The sequence below is a fragment of the Centroberyx affinis genome, unplaced genomic scaffold, assembly GCF_046629955.1.
Source record: "Centroberyx affinis isolate AG114_WGS23_722 - 3 ecotype Tasmania unplaced genomic scaffold, CSIRO-AGI_Caff_v1 ptg001111l_1, whole genome shotgun sequence".
Lineage (NCBI taxonomy): Eukaryota > Metazoa > Chordata > Actinopteri > Beryciformes > Berycidae > Centroberyx > Centroberyx affinis.
In genome coordinates, this window is record NW_027279653.1 from 726,135 (window position 1) to 750,071 (window position 23,937).

The window sequence follows — 23,937 nt, forward strand, 5'->3', positions numbered from 1 at the left end:
GTTAAGAGTCATGCAGGGACAAATCTACATGTTTATTATAAACAAAACAATGCATACACAGATTAATTAAATTAATGAATGAGTGGATGGATGAGCAAACAAACAAGAACATTGTTTCTTTACCGCATCCCATAGCCTGTCTATTCATTCTGTCCTCTTATATTTATCTCAGACATGCTTCCATGTGTCATTAAACTTAACACATCCAGTCCCGCTCTTCCTCTCCACAATAAACACATTCTGGTGGTTCTTTGAAACACACACACTCTTTTCACTGGTGTCCATGTCTTATGCATTAGTGATAAAAGCAAAGCAGGTGCATTAGTGATAAAAACAGTGTTTGTTGAGGAAGGTGGAACTCAACCCTACCTAAAATAGGAAGGGTGGGTTTTCAAAATAACAGTGGAGTTGGTTTTCTTAGTCTCTTATTTCTTTCTAAGTTTCGTATTTCTGGCTGACTCATCACACTTCTTCGTGAGAGCGTCTCATTCTTTCTTTCTCTTACTTTTTCACTCCCCCTCTTTTCTCATCTTCTCTCTATTATACCTCAAGCTGACTTTATCCAGCTTTATCCACCCAAGGAAGGTTTTCTCAGGGAAAAGAGGTGGGAGACTGGCGGAAGTCTAAGAGGGAAACAAGGGATAAGGAGGAGAAAGAGAGACGGAAAGAAGAGTCGAAAGGAGAAAAGTTACAGAACAGGTCTAGAGATTAAAGTTGGAAAAGTCTGAACAAAAGGTAAAAAAAAAGGTAATGGAGCATTGTGAAGTATTTCACAATATCACACACTTTCAAAACTGTAAAATTTACAGTTGTACATTTGATATTGTACAACTATCTAATTCCAGGACAACCTGTATAAACTTTTACCCAAAACCCAGTATTAGTTTTCTAACTCTAACTTTTGTACTATTATTTTTTTTCTTTTGTTTTATATTCATAGTTTGCAGGTCTTGCACCAATCCACTAGGACAATTTTTTTCAAAATGTAATGTAAATGTAAATGTAAAATAAAGCTGATTATCATTTACATAACACATTAAAACACATCCAAATCTACAATCACACAAACTAGTCTCAAAGTGTTGAAATTCAATGCATTTATCATGAGCGTGAAAGACTACAATTTCAAATTCTATTTTATGATTTCTGGTGAAATAAGAGAAGTAGTGCCATGCAATAAACATGAGCTTTTTTTTTTTATTTCAACGTTTGTTATGCTCGGGGTTCTCTTCTAACAATCGAAAATGACAAGCTCCACGTTCACTTTTACCTTGAACTTGTTGCCAACGCTGATGAAGCCGAGTTTGCCTGCCTTCTGTTTGGAATCCTTGGTGGTGCTGGAGTTCTCAAACAACTCTCGAACAAACTTGTCCTTCGACTCACACACTAGGCTCTCCAGGGACATGTGGAGGGCATCATTATTCTTCTCCACAAACCGGGTCTATGAACACACACACACACACACACACACACAAACACATATGTATATTGGCAGACACGTAGACAGATGTACACAATGTACAGAAGAAATACAGAACGCCGCAAACCCCGCAAACAAATCCACCCACACATGCTGCCAATTTACTGCACTAATGCAAGCAAGAATTTTAAATACTGTAATTAAAAGTCAATACTGGAGTTTGCTTGTTCATTGAAGGGAAGCACCAGTGTTTCTGCCCCTCACCAGTAGCTAGTAAGGTTGTTTCTATCTACCCCATATTTTGACTAGAAACAGACTCGTCTAATATCTCCCAATGCCCCCAAGATGCATGTCAGACATGGAAAGTAATATAGGTAGAGGGTCAGTTTTGCCATTGCTGTGATTTGTGCGCCATTGATGTGTGTCAAATTAGGAATTGATCCTTAACCTCAGCCTTAACTGCTCATAACTCAATTGTCTTACTAATTATGAATATAGATCACCATGTTGTCAAGTATTGACAGCTTGGTACGATGGAATTACAATGCGCTCAGAAACTAAAGACTATCGATGGTGTTTTAGATGGATTTCAGATGTATGTTTGGACTGCGTTGCAGTCAGTGGGAGCCGCGAGGTACAATAGGCACATTCCAGTTCTAAAACACTGAGCAACAAACTGGCCAAGTTAGAAAAATCGTTTAGTTTAGTTTAGCGTTTAGTGATCAGAAAATCACTAAACGCAGCCTAAAGAGCGCTACTGTAAATCCCCTAAAAACTGCACATTGCAAAAACTGTTATGCACAAACGCACAAACCAACAAACACACAGAGTCCGGCTCTTATTGGGGTGGTCCTACTGAGTATCGTATAACAAACTGTAACAATTCATCAATAAGATCTGTATAAGAATTACCGTTTCGTAGCACACTGCTCCAGCAAAGTGCCTAACTATAAAGCCCTCGTCATCCCGGACATTCCTGTGAACGGCCAGCTTAGACTTCCTGGGAACCTGAGCGGCAGAGGAAGAAACCAAATCATATTTCATGCCAGTGCTAAAACACATAGGTATTGTTTCTGCTGTTATCCCTATCCATCAGTAACTCTGCAGAAGAATCTTGTTTATCAACTCCACTAGGGAATGAGGGTTGTTTTCGAGAATGAAACATTCAGAGTAATGAAGTCTGGTGAAATTAAAGGCCAAAGATTATACACAATTTACAAAGCATGCATCCACACACATTCTGACAAACTCTGTACAGTTTAATTTGCAGGTATTTAACATGTTTACTTGCATGAATCGACACGGAAATGACAACAATTGCACATCATCAATGGGACATATTTCTGAAGTGCCGCATTTAGCTCATCCGGCCCATTCAGAAGAGCAATACAATAGAAACACGTTAATCACATGAACAAATTATTACCAAGCACCCCAAAAATCCATTACTAACATTATCCTCTAGAATAAAAAAAAAATGCAGCACCTAGCACATTTTAGCTCCATTACCTTCATCAGTAGGGAGCACCATAATAGATTAGCCTTCAATATCGCTTAGGGTTTTTCAAAGTGTGGATGATGTATTGCAGACATTTTAGCTCAAAGCATATTTGAACACTTAAGATTATGATTAATACTTTTGCCTGCATTAAATGTAAAGAATAGTCTTCGTTTGAGTGATTACTCCCCCTGCAATAAAATGTGGTTGCAGCTAGCCAGCTCTAATCTCGGGCTTGAATTGATGTCAAGGCTGCATTTCTAAAAGGATTTCATGCTTGCAGAGAAAATTGCAGGGAGAGGAACAATAGCTACAAAGACAGAGATAGAGGGAGGTACTGCGGCCGTACGTCATCAACAAAACTGCTGCTACATACAGGCCGAGTAGAATAATCACAATGATAATGGCGCTCTGCAATAACGTCTCTCTGGTCTCAACAAAAGAACGAAACAAAGGAAGAGAGTAAAAGTAGAATGTAGAAGTAGTGGTGGAGGGAGAGAGAGAGAGAGAGAGAGAGAGAGAGAGAGAGAGAGAGAGCAGCTGGGAACTCTGACCGTCAGTCTGAAGTGGTCTTTATGCTTGCTGTGAACAGCCAGGGCGAAGTGCTGGTCGCTGGGCTGAGGTAGACGGTTCTCTTCATCTAAAATGTCCAGGATGCCCACCAGCTTTGATTCCACTAGGTCTAGAAACAACAATTATTTTCAAATGAAGCAGTTGCGTTTAAGCTACAGTAGTATAATCAGCCTTTAAGTCCAGCTATACAATGTACAGCACAATACAGGTATGAATTGCAATATTGGAATGACTGATTATTCCATTTCAGGTATTCTAAGATGCAACAGGTTGGTTTATACAACCTAAAAGCAATCTGAGGATGCATCAAATCTGGCAATAATTCTTAGCTTCTAGGAAAAGGACAAAACACATTCATCCCCATTGACAAGTATTCGAGACTAGCAAGGTGAGAAATACAATGGCGATAATGTTACAAGAGGTTAGGAAATCACAAAACATTCAATTTCGGAATATGGGATGTATTGGAAATTTCCACTGCGCGCTGTTTGTGTCTGGATGTGAATATTCAAGGCACAATACGTGTTCATCAGGATGCTCATTTAGCCATATTTTTGAATTATTCATATAGCACGCTGTGTTTGGAATATAATCTAATAGCCAAGGACCTCAGAAAAAATTTGCATGAACAAGCACCTGTGCATAAATCCCGAAGATTGATGAGTGAATTAATGGCCAGCCCAAACGGTCATTTGCAAGTCATAAATGTTATTCACGGGTGTCAGTTAACCCCGCGCCTGAATAATCACGGCCTTTGAAATACAAATCAAACTGCTTCACCTTGCTACGCTGACTACTTCATCCCATTCATTCGAGGATTCATTCTGGGACTGAGACAACACAAACAAGGGGGCATCATTTCTCCTTCTTCTCGCGGCACAAAAGAGGCCATAAAACCCACAAATGCTCATTACGCTTGCTCCCTTCAGACACACAGATATGCCAGCTTCCTGGATAATGAGAAGCCGGTATTTTTGTCCCCCTGACAGGTGTATTTTCGCTGCTCCGTGACGTATAGCCCTGAGCAGAAGGAATGGCCCAAATGAATGCCATGGGGGTGAGCTGATGTTATACTTCAGCACATGTGCGGTGAAGAGGGCTCTACAGACGGCCGTATCTCTGTCACTCTACTTCGCGTTCTACGGCGCGAGTCCTCAAAGGCAACACTTGGGCTTAACAATGTCCCTGAATGTCACTCCGTGGCCTTATTTTCACGTCACAATATCACACGAGGTTTACATATAGACACACAGGGGCGTTGTGCGCATACACCTCCACCCTTCTGTTTTGGTCCCATGAGAAACCAATGCAAGTCAGCCATCTTGTCAGCTCCAGAGGCGGATCTGTATGCCCAATGTAATGCCTAGAGATTTGAATTCAGTTGTATCTCCCATTTTCAGTGGTAAACTTTTGGGGAAGTAGTGAGGGAGTAGTGAAATTAAAAGCATGGGTCTCCACCTGTGGCGTCAAAGTTTTTAGAGCCGACTGGCTGCTACATGCTACATATGAGAGACAGTGACACAGTGACACTTACCTATACAGTCCTGGTTGTCAACATAACGCACCTCATTCACTCCCAGCCCCTCCTTTTGATACAGCTCTTGCTCCTGCACACACATAGCCACAATCAACACTCTAAAAAACACAGCATGTTCCTTTATTTCTATTTCGAAAATTGTCTTTGATTGTGTAAAAATGTGTTTTGATTTCTCCGTGTGGCTTCAGGACATTATCCACCTTATAAAAAAAAAAAAAAAAACGATCTCTGTTCTACTTCAAACACACAACACTTTGATTCAGACACTGAGAAAGTGGCTGAAACGAGAGTTGCGGTGGTGTAATTGGAGACCTTGGAAACGAATAACGCAAGAGATCACAGGAGAGAAGCAAGCCTCGTCATATCCCTTGAGAAATTATCATTCTAATGAGAGAGAGCAGGAGAGAGAGAGTGAGAATGTGAGTGAGAAAGAGAGAGAGAGAAAGAAAGATAGAGAAGAAGTGAGAGAATAGCTTCGAGTGCCAGCCGCTCACTCCCAGCTAGTGGAAGAGTCGGAGGGTTCGGCTCTTGAGTGACATCCCTCACGGCAGGTTTCCAAGGCTAAAGAAATCTAGCATGTCAAATCACCTTAATCCACATGCTTCTCACCTACCTCTTTCAGAATACGCTCGTTGAAGAACTGCTGCAGTTTCTCATTGCAGTAATTGATACAGAACTGCTCAAAGCTGTTATGTTCAAAATACTCTGAGAGGAGGGAAAAACAGAAGAGAGGGGAAAAAACATAAATTATAATTAATTTCTGGAATCAAACATTCTGAAAGCCTGTGTTAATTAAGGCAGTCGAAGGAAATTACTTCTCAAGCGAGGGCCCTTGTAATGAAGTGTGTGGATGCGTTAGGGTACTTACCCTAAGAGACTTGCAGCACAGACAAGTGCCACTTTCTACTCACTATAGCTCTGAACAACGTTCAACAACGAACAACACCAACACTGGATTCTGAACAACCCAATCAAAAACAAAATAAGAGTGGAATTGCCCGCTATACACTGCAGCAACATGCAGTCAACCTGGGAAGCTGCAGATACTCAAACTTTCAATTTGAGTTATGTTACACTACCATTTTTCAGTTTTTCATTATCTTAAAGCCATTTTGATCTCAAGGCTTCTGCTTAAATGCTTGAAATTAGTTTTTTTAGACAAATATAAATAGTGAAGTCGATGCCTATGTATGAATTTCTTTCCAAAGCCTTTGCCTTTCCATCAAGGCAAAGGGTGGCAGCTTTAAAGAATCTAAAATGTTTTGATTTGTTTAACACTTTTTGGTCACTGCATAATTCAATTTGTGTTATTTCATATTTTCTAAAATGTGAAAAATGGAAAAAATAAAGAAAAATGTGTGTGTCCAAACTTTTGACTGGTAGTGCAAGTTGAGTTTAATTGACACATAGAAGCACAGTTGTCCAGCTCCTCATTCCACTGAACACTGGTATACTGGAACTACATTGTATTACCAAAACCGGCGATGTCCAGCACCCCGATGAAGTTGGAGGAAGTGTCGAAGGGGAAGCACTGGTTTACTCGTTTGACCACATGATCGAAGAGGCGGCTGTACACCGCCTTGGCCAGGGCATCGCGGGCATTGTTTGCTTGTTCCACCTTCAGAGGCACCCTGGGGAGACACACAAAGTGGGGCAGAGAGAGTCAGTCCGAAACTGGGACGCGCTAACTCTCTTACTAAACCTCTCTCTTTTTTATTTTAATCAACCCAACTTTTACGTGGCAGCAAAAGTTCAACTGTATTAATGGGTCAGTTTTTGCTGCATAGTATTCACCAGTCTTCTTCTCCTTCTGATCTCTCAACGCTCAAGCTAAAGCTACTTTGAAATGAGGCTTTCTGAGACAAAGATAAAGCATTAAAACTAAATGTGAACCCTGAACCCAGCTCGACTCCCTAATGGCACTTAAACACCATTCATTTTAAATTATTTAGAGGGGTTGACTGTATGGACAAAGTGCAGTTCCATAGGGCACTGGAGTTCAACTCAGCTGGTCCAGTGAAGACCGTGAATTTAAAATTCAAAAGGTCCATTTTGTGCTATGGAAGATCTTTACCCACTCTTTTCTTCTGATATTCCATCCACCCATTCTCCTTCCTCAAAACAAAAAAAAACCCTCATCCATAACAAACACGAATGGTCCATCGTCTCTGAATCTCAAGAGGACAGGCTTCCTTTTCTCCATTTCAGTGGGCCACAAGTTAAACGCAGTGGGTCTGAGAAACCACAAGAGGCATTTACTATTCATCCCACTGACAGGGATTTTTACCCATTGCGACGTCTCACACGCACACCAGTTACAGACTCAGTCATCCCCTACACCACCACCACCACCACCAACCCCTCAGTTACCCTCGTCCTCCCCAGGGTTGGGTGGATCTGTTTGGGGCTTAATGACGCAGCGCAGCCCCCTCTACCCTCTTTACTCCACCTGCTCCCCAGGCACCGGGCCCATACTGTACTGCAGCCCCGCTCGCCAGTCTCCTCAGATACAGTCTGCATTATTTATGCGGAGAAAACACTTCCAGGCCAGGCCAGCATCTGGCCCTTTTGAAATATTCATCTGCCAAACCTGGCCCCATCACTCAAACACCACATCACCATCATAGTGCATGGGAACTGCGCCGATACTGCACCATATATACTATTTGATCTGCAGGAAATCACCACCCAGTAATTTAACAGCACAGTAGATCCATAAATTACTCAAAAATATCCAAAATACTCACTTCATATTATATTACTGTGTCGATATTACAACAGAATGCAGTGGATCGCTGTCAGTGACTGAGCAGTGGTGTTTGAGTCCCAGTGCATAATGCCTACGTGAAATAATCTGATCAGTCATATACTCTACTTATACTAAATCCATAATGCAACAGGCTTAATTCAGCCTCGGGCTTCAATCTCAGTCTCTTGCATAATCTAGATAAAGATGTCTTAACCCGGTGCAGGATGGCCTCTGATAACGACGGTGCCAACTGCCTAGTCAGTGCCAGTACTGATTCAACACTATCTCCATCTAAACATGATTAGCTATCTTCAGATCTATCATAAACTCTGACAGTCTAACGGCTGGGTTGACAAGTTTTTTGGCAGAAACCGATGACAGCGGTTTCTGAGGGGAGAGAGGTTACAGAGAAGACCATTCCCTCTCCACTGACAAATTTTCAAAAGAAGTTGCAAAGAGTCAGTGTGAGTAACTGATGACTGAAGACCCGTGAGGCTGAATGCGGCCGGTCTTACTTGATAACTGTTCCTTTGGCGCCCCCTGCTGTAGTGAGCATGACTCTGGTGGTGAGGCTGACCCGCAGGTCGTCCTGGTCTAGACCCAGCAGATCAGCGCAGTACTCCAGAGTCTGGCCAGACTGATTCATCAGGATACAGCCACCTAAACCCCCCCCCCCACACACACACACACATACACAAGCCTTAAAAATCCTACTACACCATGGACAAGCTCAGTAAGATAGGTGAAAATCCAAATAATGTGTCTTTGATGAGACTAGAAATACAAAGAGACATTAAAGTGAAGTCAGGAGTGGTAGAAAAATTGTCGTCCTTTAAGATGCATGAGATATCCTTGAATTTCTTTCTTTTATGCCAGTCATACTTCTACATTATTCCTGCAAATGGCAATGAAGGAAAATCATTACATAAACATTTCATATCATCTCCAAAACGGCAATGTGCTTGCAATAATTTGTAAAAAATCAACCACTGCCATTTGAGCTCAACAAGCTCAACACTTTTAGATCTATACCTCTTTTAGATGCATTTCAGTATTCATTCATTTTTCTCTGAGTATACTATTGCGAATCAACTTGGCTGATATTTATCTTCAAGGGAAACTAGGCTAGATTCACAGTCAGAGGTTGGGGAGTGAGGGGGAAGACCTCCTAGCTATGACAGTGAATAAAAGATATCAGCAGTCTGGCACAGAGCTGCCACTGACAGGCCCTAATAAGTCCCACTGAGCCAGCGTGAATGTCTGTACGAATGGGAGTTCCAGCAAGTGTCTGTTTAGTCTAGTGAGAGAGGGAGAGAGCTGAAAACTGCCCTCAAATCGTATTTTGAGAGGATACCTGAGGATACTGTGTGAGAGAGAGAGAGAGAGAGAGAGAGAGAGAGAGAGTGAGAGAGAGAGAGGGAGAGAGAGAGAGAGAGAGAGAGAGAGTTTTCATCATTCTGAATGGTTGCCAGATTAACAGAGGTCTTTATATCACAAGACAAGACAAAATTGTTGTGTGATATCAAAGGATATTTTCTCTGAGCTTCTGTGCTGAAACACACGTCTGCTGAATTCTATGTGTTCAAATATTTATGTAAAAACTAATTGACGCCAACATCTCACAGACTCACACGCTAATATTGCCAGTGTGAGGTGCTACCATGAAATTATCAAGATTATAGTCTTGGATTGACAAATAAACTCTAATTTAAAGTACTAATCCACAACTTTTTCATATAAATTCCCATTTTGCTACTCACACTGGTGATTCAACCTATAACCAGTTCATGAAAGCTTTTACATTCTGTTTTACATGCTGCTCTAAGTGATGTTCGAAGAACTGGCTAGTTAGCATGAGCTATGATAGCCACCATGACTGAACAGACAAAGAAAAGAGCGCTACCTACAGAAACGCAAACTTCATCAACAGAAAATCCAAGGAATAATATGTCACAGTACTGGCAACACGGTTTGATTTCAAAGTGATCTCTGGGAAGTTCAGTGCAAAAACTCTATAGCAGTGACAACTTTTCACCAAAGATAACACCAATACCAAAAGAATTTGAATCTGACATATTACCCCTTTAAATTCAATTTGTAATCTGTAGTTACAGTGCCTGTCCTTGTTATTAACTGTAACTGATGTGGATATAAATACATTTTTCAGTTTTGTTACCTTGTACACTGCATGCATATGAAACTCTGTCCCACCTGAAGAGCTCCCTGTTTCCTCAAAATCAATGTTTCCCAGGTGCAGAACTCCAGCCACCACCCTGAACAGGTCCAGCTTCTCAGTGTCGTCCAGACCGATCTTCTTCATGGCCCCACACATCCTGTTGAAGTCACCCTGATCGTCAAGGAGGGGGTCCTTCAGAGCACCCACCTTTTGATGCTGGGAAACACATGGGTGAGTGAGAAACTAAACGGACATCACAGAGAAACAGCCAATGAATGTGAATTCAATTCAAATCATGATTCACTCAAAGAAGACGCAATTCATGAAATGAAAATTTCTCAATAGAAACTGTTACATATACTGTAACATCTATAGTTTAGCAGTTTCTTTGAATTGCCTTTAAATATTGAGTAAATATGATTACAAATTGAATTGGAGGAGACACGATAGCCCACACTAAACTAGAAAAGCCATTTGTTAGTGATTTACTAACTTGTAATAACTGACTTGTAATAATGTGTTAAAAGAGCCACCATCACCCACAGCACACAGCCAGCACACCATCCTATCAACCTGCTCTGCTACAGTAGCCTTGTCTCCAAATGTCTTGACATCTTTTTATAAAAAGATAGAGGCATTTTTAATGTCTTGCCATAGGGAATGATGTTGAGGACATTCAAAGAAGAAAGAATAGGCATGAAATGTAGAATGTCACTGGATGATTTCTCACCAGGAGTCATCAGGAGTCAAGATCTTACAATTTAGATTGCACTTTGCCCGCTGGATTCTGACAAATCTATTCTGACAAATAGAGTTTTACATTTATTACTGAATAGTGACTGGCTTCATCATACAGTGATATTGTATTAGGGCTGCACGATTATAGCTAAATTGATATCCCTGATCATTCATCACAATTATTAGTCTTGATGATTTAATTGCAAATTTTTCAGTATTTTTTAATATCAACATCTTGAGTTCCAGTACAATGAGCATTCTAAACTAAATTCAATATTTCAACAGCCCACATGCCAATGTTCCACAATTTTTAATTGTGGAATCCAAATTGCGATTGTGCAATTGTGCAGCCCTACACTGTATGGCTGGAAAATCTGAATAACCAAACATCCTAAACATTCTAAACATCACCCCACCCCCGATCCCACCCCGACCTGGCAGCCCCATGCAGACAAAGAGGAAGCATGCATTCTCTTTTCCTGTCTGCACTACAAACAGCAGCATGTAAAACCTGAGAAGCTCAGTATTTACATTGGGGAACACACAGTGTAAAGAGCAGGGAGCGGTACGTCCTGATAGAGAAAAGAAACATCACCTTATTGTCCTATATAACACAGACATGAGGCAGGACAGAAAGACATACAATGACTTGATTAGTAAAATACAATATTAATGACACACAACATACTTACAACCATACAGCTTTCTTTCACCCATAAAGTCACCAGGCACTTTGATAGAAGGTTTTGTGAGCAGATACTTACTCACCACTTCATTCGTTTTGAAATTCTGGTCTTAAAATTATGCCTCTCACAAATATAAAATGTGGCAAAGAGGAAGAGGAAAATGCAAATGATATGCTTTCTAACTTCTAAAAAGCAAAACTCTTCTATCAACATTAAATATCACTTTAAACTTTTAGATAATACAGTACAACAGCATGAGTCAATGTAAACTATAAAAAAGAGGAATTGAGGTTATTATTGACCTTTTTATGGTAAAAAATTTGCATTCATTGCACTGTACCAGATGAAGGTTGGGAGTAAATCCACAGAGAGAGAACTGAAAGCGGCAACACTTGTTTACCACTCTTTCACCTGATATTCTTGAAACATTTATTAGCATACAACAAGATATTTCTCTATCTTAGAAAACAAGTAGTGAAATGAACATTGATAATTAGCCCCCGAGAGAGCAAAATGTCACAATTATTTTTCTAATAGTTTCATGATATTAATTACACGTCTCCTGAAGGGTTTGCAGCGCAGCACAACAAAACCCTGGTTCTTCTTCGTGTCTTACATAATTCATCAAATACACAGACCTGAACTAATTTCTTGGCATAAAATATTCTTATTGATGAGTTACTGGGCGTAATTTCACCTTTGCACACCAGTTCGATGATTATGGTTTGTCTATAGAATTTCCTTTGAACCCAATGCATAGTAATCCAACACACTGTGCCCAAAATGTTGGAAAAACAATGTTGTGTATCAATCTAAATTATTTATTGCACAGGATTCTCTGCTTTGTTTCTTGACATTAAATTTTCGGTCATGTAAGAGGCAAATGTAACACAATACACTACCTGCTGACATGCCAAGTGGCAATTAGTCTCTAAGGAAACAAGAAAAGTCTCTAAGAAAACATGAAATTCAAATTGATATACAAAGGAGACTAATCGGGCAGTGGGTTAGATGAGTTAACACCAGAAAAGACATTACCTCTGGACTCTTGCGGTTCTGCATGATCTGTTTATCAGAGTCCTTATTGGCAAAGTATCTGGTGCATCCTCGATTCAGATACTGCGACAGACAAAAAAAAAAACAGCATAAAAAAAACACACGTGTATTATTTTGATAATTTGATTTCAGACACAACTTATTTTATGCGTATTTTGTTCTTGTGGGGAAACCTTTGAGGGATCGTTCTATTGTTTTTCATCATCTAAAAGATTGACTTTGTTGTCTTCCAATATTACTTCACAGCTGACTAGAAGTGAATCACATCTGAGGTAATTGCCTCTGTTGATGTGGGTGTCACCTTAGGGACTTGATGTAATGACACTGCGATAAACAACTAAAGCAACCGCTAGAGTTGCTTATTGTTCTGTTAAGCGTTGTTTTGTAGAGCACGCACAACAAAATAAAGACTTGGATAAACACCTTTGTGGTCTCTGAGAAAGCTCCTATTAAGGTGATAATTAGATTCAAAAGGCACAGAATTCTGTTCTGAATATTTTGTTATTGCAGTTTAATTTCACTCGGGGGGGCCACTTCATTTTTATATTACAATCCCCACCTCACTAGTAATAGGCTCATGTGACATCTAGTGGGTTTCCACTGAATTGCCAACCCATGCCTACTCAAAACAACTAATCAACATGCTGTTGTTTAGCAAGATTAAATTTAAGTAATAAAAATACAAGCAGAAAAAGACACAGTTAGTCACAGCATAGGAAATGTTGCATAGTGTTTAAAAAGGATGCTTTCTAAGATTTTATTTTTGTATAAACACAACATGCTCATGAGCAAAGAATGTTGGCAGATAAAAGCATCTCATTTGGCCCCTGCCTCCACCCGTCTCTCTCTCTCTCTCGCTCTCAAAGAAATCAATCAGCCATAGAGGTTAGTGTGGTCACAGGCTTAGGCTCTGCAGCTTTTAAAATGGGCCAACAGCAAGAGTCGGCATTATGTGCTGTTTGAGAGTCTGCATGCATGATCCCATCACACGAGCTTATGCCTGATATCTGACAACATTATGTCTGATTTGTTTCCCCCCGCTGCATGAGGATGCCATGCCATGCCCATACTGGCACAGTACGGTGTTTTTTCTGCTATGTTTTGCTCAAAGTTTAGTTTGTTTCGAGTGTGACAGACAGAATGTTAGTGTGTGAGTTAAGGCACCCAAACTTATTTGGTGCTAGCCCACTTTCAAAGGCTGATTTCTGCCTGCTGCTCTCCTACAAAAACAGGACCTCACCTGCTCAGTATTTACTGACTCTAGCACAGTCACTACAGGTATAGAATAGTACCGGTGCAATTAAAATGAGATTATCAATGACAGATCTATCTTGGCTCAATGACAGACTGATCTTCGGTCAAAATATCATATGTCAGTATTCTTATTCTGAGACACTTTTAGAATGACGTCTGTCTAGTCCCACTGACCCTGAAGCTGTCTGGAGAGTCCAGGTGCAATCTCTTCTTGATGTCCTCGGAGGCTCCGGCACACAGCCTGTAGAAGATGTGATAGTTCCTCTCCTCATTGCTCTGCATGCAGATCCTTGACTTCTCCAGCAGGTAATGGGAGACGAACCCACCCACAACTGCATTCTGGTAACATAGATGGTACAAACAGGTCTTAGAAAAATATTTTAAAATTCATTGTCCATACACATATAGACCTTAGATATAATCAGTGATCATCTTCTGGAAAAGCATTCACTGAAAAACAATTTCATGCCATTGCCATGCCTTCTTTGGCTAAATGTTTAGCATTTTTCAAAATGAGGACTGTTACCTTCTCGTTGAAATGGATTTCCACAAACTTCCCAAAGCGACTGCTGTTATTATTTCGGACTGTCTTTGCATTTCCAAAGGCCTCAAGAAGGGGATTTGCTGGGGTTTGAAATGAAAAAGAACATCAGGATGTCTTCTTCTCACCGGCTCACTACAAACACTTCTGATGAGCTGTTATTCTTTTAATACATTACCTTCCACAATCCTCTCATCAATATCTTGACCAGTTCCGTATGATGTGGTCAGATATCTACAGAATGGGGGTGAGATTAGGACAGTAACAATGACGACAATGATGATGAAGTTAAAAACAGTATACTAAAAGACACATACACTGACAATACTGTGTAATACCGATATACAAAGTACTATATAATACATCATCTTCACTGTCAAAGCAACTAGAGCCTATACTTTTAGATATAAGCCTCTGTGAGCAACAAGATCCCGGTACTATAGATAATACAGTACATTATGAGACTCAGGTGGGTTCATACCTTAGAACAAACTTGGTGTTTTCAGTCTTTCCAGCACCAGATTCACCAGAAACTATGATGGACTGGCTCATCTTCAGAACCTTCATGTCCCGGTAGGCCTTGTCCGCTGAGAGAGAAAAACACACCATTGATTTATTAACTTTCTGCCATGACAAATATAGTTCCGTGGAAATAACCCTGTATAATCAGGCCTCAATTCATATTCAGTTTATTATTGAACTGTGCAGTTCATCACTTACATTTGCATAGTACAGCTGGTAAGCTGTGACAAGTGTTGAGGAGGTTACTCATGTATTACCTTTTAAATAAAGTAATTAATTCTATTACATGTACCCCTGGAGAGATGTATCATTCTATTTAATTATTTATCTACTTTTTTTACTTTCACAAATCTAGGCTCACGGGACAACCAAGTGAACATCTGTCACTTAAAGGATAAGGCTGGTGTTTTTTAATACATTGCTTACCGTCAACAAATCCTATGAAAATAAGAAAATCAACAATGCGTTTGCTCTACTCCCGTTACTTTCTGATTTCCCACGTACCGTTTTTTTAGCCGTCAACCCGGAAGTCATTGGCTCCAATTGTAAGCTAAAAACCTTGAAATACAGCTCACAAAGATAAAGTTTCAATTTTAAAAATCGCTAACACCACGGAAAAAGTCAGGCTGTTGTAGTTATTACCAAATCAAATTCAAATGGGAACAAATTCTTCATTATGCTGGGGACTATTTTCGGTGCTAAAGAACTACTTTCCTGAGATCGCAAATGTCTTTACAGCCGGCTTATTAAGTTGTTTGAGGAAAAAGTCGGCTGGCCCGGTGCATTGTGATGATGAAATATGCTGCCCAGAGCAACGGCATGGCTCTTTGATGTATTTTTAATCGTTTTTTTAATACAATGGAGTTCTATGGATGCTGGGACATGGCTTCATTGGGCACCGGCTACATGGACGAGACTTGTTGGCAAAACAAAATCATTGCTGATTTTGTTATTTTCATAGGATTTGTTGACGGTAACACCAGCCTTATCCTTTAAGTAATATGTGATGTGAAGACTCATTTGACTAAAAAAAGTTCTCATTCCCCTCAAAAATGACATTTACATTTCAACCAGACAAAGATTAACTGGGGTGACATCAAAGCACCCATCTTCTTAGGAAAGTAACTTTGTAATATGTGAAAAAGTAACTGTAATAGTATCAGTTTTTAAGAGTTATGTGTCTCACACATGTTTTAAGTAATATTATCACTGTAGTTTGTAGTTGCATCAATAGTTATTCCTGCAATACTGACTATGAGTTCTCACCAATAGCATAGACATGAGGCGGCAGGGTGCCCAGTGACCTCCCATGGTATGATTTGATGGTCTCAGGAGCATACAGTTTGGGGATGTCATAGTAAGGGTTCACAGCTATCAAGATGTTGGCCACATATGTCTGTGAGGAAAATACATACAAGCATGATTAGGTTCACAACATTTAGAGAAAGTTAATCAGTGGCAAACACGGCAACCATGTAATAATACGGTGACATCTGATTGCTACACCTCTAGCTAGTAGTGTGCAGACAGAGGGAAAGAGATGACAAGAGGCCTATTGAAGGCCAGTGAGACACACCCTAACTCGATTTCCCTCTCTTGCTTTTCCCCTCTACCAACTGTCCCTCATTTCCTAAGTAGAGCGACTGGGATCGGGATTGGGTTTGCCAGTCTTGACTGAGTGACCCCTCGCTAGCTTTCCTTCCCTCTTTACCACCTGGCACTCTTCCCCCAGGGAAACAAGGATAGGGATCTTTCTCCTTCTATCCTCCATCCTGCTATCTCCTCGTGATGCAACTGGATAGTGGTGGCTTCGAGCCATGGGGAGAGCCAAGGTTAATACTGTTGCTAATGTAGACAAGCATAGAAGGAAAAGAAAACAAACATACGTAGATGTGGTCTTTATTGTACCGCACTCTGACGTTGTTGAGGAGAGTGGCTTCATTCAAGTACATAAGGGAACCTGAAAAAGGAGAAAATAAAAAAATAGACCTCAACATGCTCACAACTTCATCTCCACACAAACAGTTTTAATGCCCTTGGAAAATAGTCCTTATTATGACTGATAATATTTGCAAAGCACACTTCTGAATGTAATAAAAGTTTAACAGCGAACTCAAACAGTGTTAACTTACAGTTGTCCTCTACATGTTTGTTGACATCGTCCTCTGCTGGGAAGACTTGGCTCATAGGAGCAAGAAAGGTCTGCAACATGAATAGAAGAGACTAGTGAAAGATTTTTCCGTATTGACACATTCAGATTATATAATTTCCAGTATGGGTGAAGTCAGTGTACTGCATGCCACAACTGACACCATCTCCCTTAGCCTTGCCAACTTTATGTACAAGATTGTTCAATGTCAACTTTTGTTCTTTGGAAAGCTCTCAACACAAGACAAATATTGATTAGCATCCTAAAAAGGAAGACGCAAACATTGAACATCATAAAAAGATAAACAAGCATACATATACATTAATCATTCATCGTGTTTAAAGATCACAGTAATGATGTTTGATGCTACATGTTCCCAGGCTAAATTAGTTACTGATATTCTCACTCTATTGTTTAAGAGTCTGAGTTAATGGAAATAAACTCAATGGAACAAGCCGGCTGTGAGAGAAACAAGGGGAGACATGGCAGGATAATGAATAATTTGGTGGGAGAGCAACAGGATCTGAGCACCTGAGTGTGTGTGTGTGTGTGTGTGTGTGTGTGTGTGTGTGTGTGTGTGTGTGAGGAGAGACTCAGATGGTGCTCTGTGTTGATCTTGTGGGAACCGATGAAGTCACTATATTATTAAAAACAGCCAAGCACCTCCCCCACGACACAAACAGGCCCAGGGCATTTACTGATACTGTGCCTAAAAAAGCAATGGGACACAACGGTGCTGAGGATCCTAACAAGGCAATCAGGCAAAGGAACATGATTAATTAAGGTAGACCAATGACTATGCCAAGTTACCCCCCATATATCAAGAGAATAAACACTCTCTTTCTTATTTTACATGTTCATCACACATTCCCCATATCTCTACCACTGCTTGTGTGAGTGAGTGTGCATGAGCATGTGCACAAGTCTGAGCTATTGGTGCATGGTTTATTACCACAAACAGGCTGTAAGCATAAACAGAAGGTGCTTTGTGTACTTGCTACTGTGGCTCAAAAGGAACAGGGCCAGCTACAATAACAACCATGTGAGAAATGTCCATTCAGATTCTGTGTCCAACCAAGGGATTGGACAAAGCGATGGCCCAGAAGTAGACACAGCCAGGCTGTAACAGACGAGGGTCATGTACTGAGATGAGGCTCTAATGAGCCCAAACTCTGCAGTAAAAAAAGACACTCAATGAGCCTTTCATTCCCTCACTGAATGGGACTGGGTTTATGCCTTGCAATAAGCATAAGATAAAAGTTATAAACACCAAGCCTATTGATACTGTTAATTCAAAGGTCATCCAAAGGTATCAATTCTAACTCAATTCTTATTCAATCATTAAAATTTTCTCTGGCTAAGTGTACTACAAAAAATATTAATCTTCACATGTAGTTCAGTATTGAGATTTTTAGTCTCAATACTAATTTCAAGATATTGCCACTTCTGTCCAGAAAATTCTAAAAACAGATTAAACTGCATCGGAAACAAGCAAAATGTCCTCACCCCAATGGTAGGTTTTTTTCACACTTTAAGGAAAACAAGATTTAAGACTCAAACCTGGACAAAATGACTTGTCAGGAGAGTAGGAGACAGAAGAGGCCAGAAGAAGCTAAACCTATTAAAGGTAGTAATAGCTGCATTGTTTACTAGTGGCTAAAGGGCAATTTTTCAATAAAAACAACTTCAGAAGCCACTGCTGCATGTCCCTAAACACCAGAGTTCTGTTTGCTGGGGCCGTGAGGCAGCTCAGGTGTAACAGGTGGCCTTCACCTCCTAATGAGCAGCTCTCCCTCCAGGCAACACTATCAGCGCACCTGCTGCTGCTCTCTTTATTTATTCATGCCTCTGTACATGTGGTCTCTCATGTTTCTCACATTTTACACATTGTTGTGTTAACGCCTTTCTACCTTAAATCGCAATTTAGGTAAACTGTATGTCTTTTTCCCCGTGTATGGGCTGTACCAGTGCATTTAGAGCAGCATTAGGCACAAGTCCAATCTACAGTTAAAATGTAATTTCAACCTGCTACTGCACTCTTGATGCAAACAATGAAAAAAATACTGACAGTAAATATGTCTGGAAGAAGTTTGCATTAGAATGTAATGCAAATTTCCAAGAAACTAGTGTGCATGTGTGTGAGTGCATGGATGCGCACACCATGCCTACCTGTGTGACTATGTGCATGCTTGTGTGTGTGTGTGTGTGTGGGGTAAGCAGCTGGGATCGAGGCAGACAACACCCAATTCACGTGTCCCACTTGTTCAGTGTGCAGCTCTCACATCAGCTTGCACAGCCACATGAAATGAAAATAGCACCCGCCCACCTTCCAAAATGGAGTCATCTGGACTCTGAATGGAGAGCCAAGGTGTGTGTGTGTGTGTGCGATGACCCACCTTGCCCCTCTGGTTCAGTGGTTCTATGGTGAGCGTGTTGGCTCCTATGTCAACGATCATGCCCAGCTGGAACCCGTCGGTGGGGTGGGGCGCCCACACTGGCTTCCCATCCTCCATGGCTCACCTCCAGTCAGCACAGCCACACACAGGCTCCTGGGAGAAGGGGGGAGGGGGAGAGAGAGAGGAAGGGAGAAAAGGGGAAGAGGCATGGGGGGGAAGCAATATGAGTGATGGATTGCAAAAATACTGCCTGCTGATTCAAGTTCTTAGGCGGCACACAGTGTTGGTTCTGACCATTGTAAAGTATGTGAAATATACTAAGCTATATCTTCTTCTTATATAATGTATTTGAGTGACATTCAGTTGTGCCTTTTCTTTGCTAATGGGTTCTGAGGCACTTCCAGCAGCCTTATGCAGTATTTGCTCCTAACAGTCGCTGCCTGCCCTTCAAGAGTCTTAAATCCCCATCCCAACAAAACCCTTTCCAAGGGGCAATGGTCCAATGTAAATCAATTTCAACTGGTGTCCTTCAACTTGTATATTTGTCTATATGTATCTTTTTTTTTTTTCTTTTCACCTTTTTCTTCACAACTGTATGGCTGACTAAGACAAGTTGAGGTCAGCTTTGCAGATTTAATGACTAAGAGAACATTAATTCAGTGTGAGGATACCTTTCTCAACTGCATTGTCCTGACTTTTGCATCAAACACCTGATGGATTTGCATTCGCTGCCTCCTTCCTTTATCCCCTAAATCTTCTCTACAGGCTAAAAGCCAGAGGATGACTGCTGGGATTCCAGCAGTCATTGACGAGAACAGCACTACCCTAAGTGACGTGACATGTTTGGGGTCTCTCAATTATAGTATAACCACTACCAGGAAAATAGGTAAATCATTCTGGGCATTCTACTCATTTTTTGCATAATTTGGCCAAATGTAGCAAGAGCAAGTGCATATTGCAGGCTGGGTCTTTATGAGGGGAGCTTGCTTTTGCCATCACTATGACAGTTTTTACGCATCATATACAATCCTAAGAATTTCTTCTATAACTGACAACAGCAGAAGGACCCTAGCAAGCCCAGAGTACAATTAACGGGGTCCTTTATGTCTGAACCTGGGCTTCATGAAGACGGCCTCAGAAGATGTTGAAAAAATAAGCGTAGCCCATACAAAATGTTATGTTAATTCCATTTTTTTTTTTTTTAAAACATATAGATGCCTTGGCATATGTTGCCATTGCTGAGAGAACTTCCAGAAATATACTGTATAAATATAGGCCTAAATCTGCTGACTAAAGACTTGCCAAGGAAATCTGTTACAGGACTGAAGGAAACCAGTGTGACTACGATCTCAAAGCATCTTCAGTCAAATGCAAAAGCTGGGTTTGCATCTTTCATCTTTCCCTGTACCTGTGATATTGGCACCTGCGTGTTATTACCCGCCTTTGTCAGTTAATCCTCCAACCACAGACTTCCTCAAAGCAAAAGTGCTGACGTTATGCTTGAGCATCCAATTAGCTTCAGGGATTGAGGTCAAATGTTAGAGAGGATGGGGATTGGAAACTGCTGATGCAGCCTTCAGCGAGGACTCAAAGTTCACCAGGTACATTAACTCAGCAACTTAATGTTGGGTCCAGCTGTACTCATCACCACATCCAAGTCTTGGCTTTCTTTTTATTTTGGACACAGATTGCCTCTAAGTATGAGAGGCAAGACAACACTGATCTCATGACATAATTCAGCAACTTCTGTTAGATATTATACAACATGACATTGGCGTCACTTCTGGCATTCATAGTCTAGTTGACAAGTACTGAAACAATGGGTGAACAGACCTTTTCTGTGTTACATGATAGTCAACTTCTTTGTAAGAACATTCAACCATTTCCTTCTTCCTAAACAAAAGGAAGGGCCATTGCAAATTAGTGCTTCCAGTAATAGGTAATAACAGCAGTCTAACTTTTACTGCTTCAGTATGAAGTGCATGTAATTCCTGGTCAATGGACCTGGGTGTAGCCTACATCTGGCAAGTAGCCTGCTGTGGACCTTTCTCGATACTAACATGCTACTCCAATGTCGGTCATTCCCTTGAAGTATTTTGTAACACAAGGCTCAGATGGTAAATTCATTAAAATGGAGATAGAAGCCTAAGTCCATATACAGATGGAACAGATACAGATGGAAAGCTATTGTCTGGGCTAGTCCAATACACTGGGTGGTCTAGATTGGTCTAGATTACATCTTATCAAAAGGTTTATTACTGGAGAAGAGAGTATGTTACCCATGTCAACAAAAAGTAGATCATTTGGAGGAGACAGGTATGATTGCTCTGATGCAATATAAGCTCATGCAAGAAAGGAAAAGAAAAGGTCAGGCTGATAAGTCTTATTGGCCGATACTCTCACTGATAATCAGCTACAACTTGGACGTTGGCCTAACTCATACAATATGTAATCGCTAGATTATGCTAGCAATGAGCAAACACTTGGACTGAATATGCATCTTGCTGCATCATCTTTGTTATGAATTTATGCTAAAATGCAAATCAGCACTAACCCGAAACCCCCTGAAAGTGAATGTTAGGTGAGAAAAATGACATGCCTCCATTTATTGTTATATGGCCCATCTATTACTTGACCCCAGTGTAATAATCCTCTGTTTACAATAGCTGTCTTTGCTGAATGTAGGCCAACAGCCAAGCAAGGAGAAGATTTCCGACATCAAAGGACTGACCCACTGTCAAGGCCAAAACTAGAACAAAAAGACCTCAAAGAATTCATTGAGAGGGTTGGTCTACACATGAACTTTATGGCTATTTATAAATGCACTTTGTTTTACAAGTTTCATAATAGCAAAAGCTGACTGCATAAGATACTACAGGCCTTTTCGAACCTGGATGTCACTCATAGAAAGTCGAAGTGTGTAACCCAGCCAAGAAACTTTCTCCAAGCTGGTAGGCTGGAAGCTACAGTTCGCTAGAGTTCAATACTCAAATCTGATTCTACAACACTGATTAGAGTTGATCAGCACCCTAGGGAGTCCCACCTGGACCATAGACTGCTGACTGTTGAGTGGAATCAAATTCACTGTATAGTATCCAATATACCATATTCACTTGGCAGTCACTCACAACTTAACAGTGATGATCATTTGATTATCAAACCATAAAAAATATAGTTGTTTTTTTTTTGTTTATTTTGTTAATGATTAATGTAAATACCACATTCAGACAAAACCAGGGGTTAAAAAAAACCTTAGGATTTTCTGATACACTGTAGTAAGAAGCAGCATTGCAAGATTACTTTGCCAGTCCTGCATGTCTGTGATCTTCAGTCTCCCAGTGTGACGTCAAGGCTGAGGAGATCCTGAAGATTTTTTTCTTTGCAGGATAACTAATTGTCACAAAGCTTTCCCACAGTTCCCTACGTCAGTCCATGTTTAATTATGTCAACAGGAAATACTCTCAACTCAAAAACAACTGACTACAAACATCTAGCTATAATAGAAGCATGCCATTTAAATAAAGACTGGCATGCATAGACTTCTTCTATGCATGACACATCTACCATCGCTAGAGCTGCAACGATTAATTGATTAGTTGTCAACTATTAAATTAATCGCCAACTATTTTGATCATCGATTAATCAGTTTAAGTAACTTTTTAAGAAAAATAAGTCAAAATTCTCTGATTGCAGCTTCTTACGTGTGAATATTTTCTGGTTTCTTTACTCCTCTATGACAGTAAACTGAATATCTTTGGGTTGTGGACAAAACAAGACATTTGAGGACGTCATCTTGGGCTTTGGGAAACACTGATCGACATTTTTCACCATTTTCTGACATTTTATAGACCAAACAACTGATTGATTAATCAAAAAAATAATCGACAGATTAATCGACAATGAAAATAATCGTAAATTGCAGCCCTAACCATCACAGTAAAAGGCATTGCTCTCTCTACTTTCAAAGCAAACCTCCAAACAATCTCTGGTACATCACTTAGGGAGATGGAAATGGTCTGCAACCTGAGAGTCAACATCAACAAAGGCTTCACAATAAAACTGAGACCAGTTCCGAATGGGTAACTTTGACTCTGCCTTAAATCCTCTTAGTATTTGACCCTAATCCAGACGAAGAGGTGAGACGATTGAAGTGAGATCAAGGCCTAACAAAAAAAAAAAAAAGCTGTGATCAGTTACAAGGCAACTGGGGTGTCGCATGGAGAGACATATAAAGAAACAGAGACATAAACATAGACACAGAGATACAGACATGAATGAGTGGACATAGGCTCAGACTTTAAGCAGTACACACACACACACACACACACACACACACGCCTCTTGTTTCCTGCCTCTTATTTCCTGTTCTCTCCCAAGCGAAAGGATATGGAAAATGCATTGGGACATCTACTGTAGGCCAACAGGATAAAGAGAGGAGTACACACACATCAACACCAAATTACACTCTGAAAGGTGTTTCATAAAAAGTCAGAGACAAAACAAGCTTTTTGGTTTATGATGAATACGTAGACCCCCACTTAGAGGAGTGACAATAGGTTAGAAATGATAAGAGTAGGTAGAGAAAGCAGAGAAGATGAGGGGGTCAACTGAAAGAAAAAGTAACAAAATAAAGTAACCCTTA

At 40.4% G+C, this 23,937-nt stretch overlaps 1 protein-coding gene across 1 annotated transcript in view; it reads right to left on the reverse strand.

The window, feature by feature from the left end:
• The window catches only part of LOC139647751 (unconventional myosin-VI-like), a 42,577-nt gene that overhangs the window by 18,015 nt on the left and 625 nt on the right, over nucleotides 1-23,937 (reverse strand). The window contains exons 2-18 of the mRNA XM_071523717.1: nucleotides 19,296-19,448; nucleotides 16,883-16,952; nucleotides 16,637-16,710; nucleotides 16,017-16,146; nucleotides 14,710-14,815; nucleotides 14,407-14,462; nucleotides 14,214-14,311; nucleotides 13,862-14,026; nucleotides 12,416-12,496; nucleotides 9,989-10,169; nucleotides 8,293-8,437; nucleotides 6,502-6,659; nucleotides 5,642-5,733; nucleotides 5,026-5,098; nucleotides 3,473-3,600; nucleotides 2,333-2,428; nucleotides 1,271-1,441 (exon numbers count right to left, since the gene is read on the reverse strand). Coding sequence (XP_071379818.1) covers nucleotides 1,271-1,441; nucleotides 2,333-2,428; nucleotides 3,473-3,600; nucleotides 5,026-5,098; nucleotides 5,642-5,733; nucleotides 6,502-6,659; nucleotides 8,293-8,437; nucleotides 9,989-10,169; nucleotides 12,416-12,496; nucleotides 13,862-14,026; nucleotides 14,214-14,311; nucleotides 14,407-14,462; nucleotides 14,710-14,815; nucleotides 16,017-16,146; nucleotides 16,637-16,710; nucleotides 16,883-16,952; nucleotides 19,296-19,412 — 1,941 coding nt within the window. The 5' untranslated portion in view covers nucleotides 19,413-19,448. The remainder of the gene's footprint in view (nucleotides 1-1,270; nucleotides 1,442-2,332; nucleotides 2,429-3,472; nucleotides 3,601-5,025; nucleotides 5,099-5,641; nucleotides 5,734-6,501; nucleotides 6,660-8,292; nucleotides 8,438-9,988; nucleotides 10,170-12,415; nucleotides 12,497-13,861; nucleotides 14,027-14,213; nucleotides 14,312-14,406; nucleotides 14,463-14,709; nucleotides 14,816-16,016; nucleotides 16,147-16,636; nucleotides 16,711-16,882; nucleotides 16,953-19,295; nucleotides 19,449-23,937) is intronic.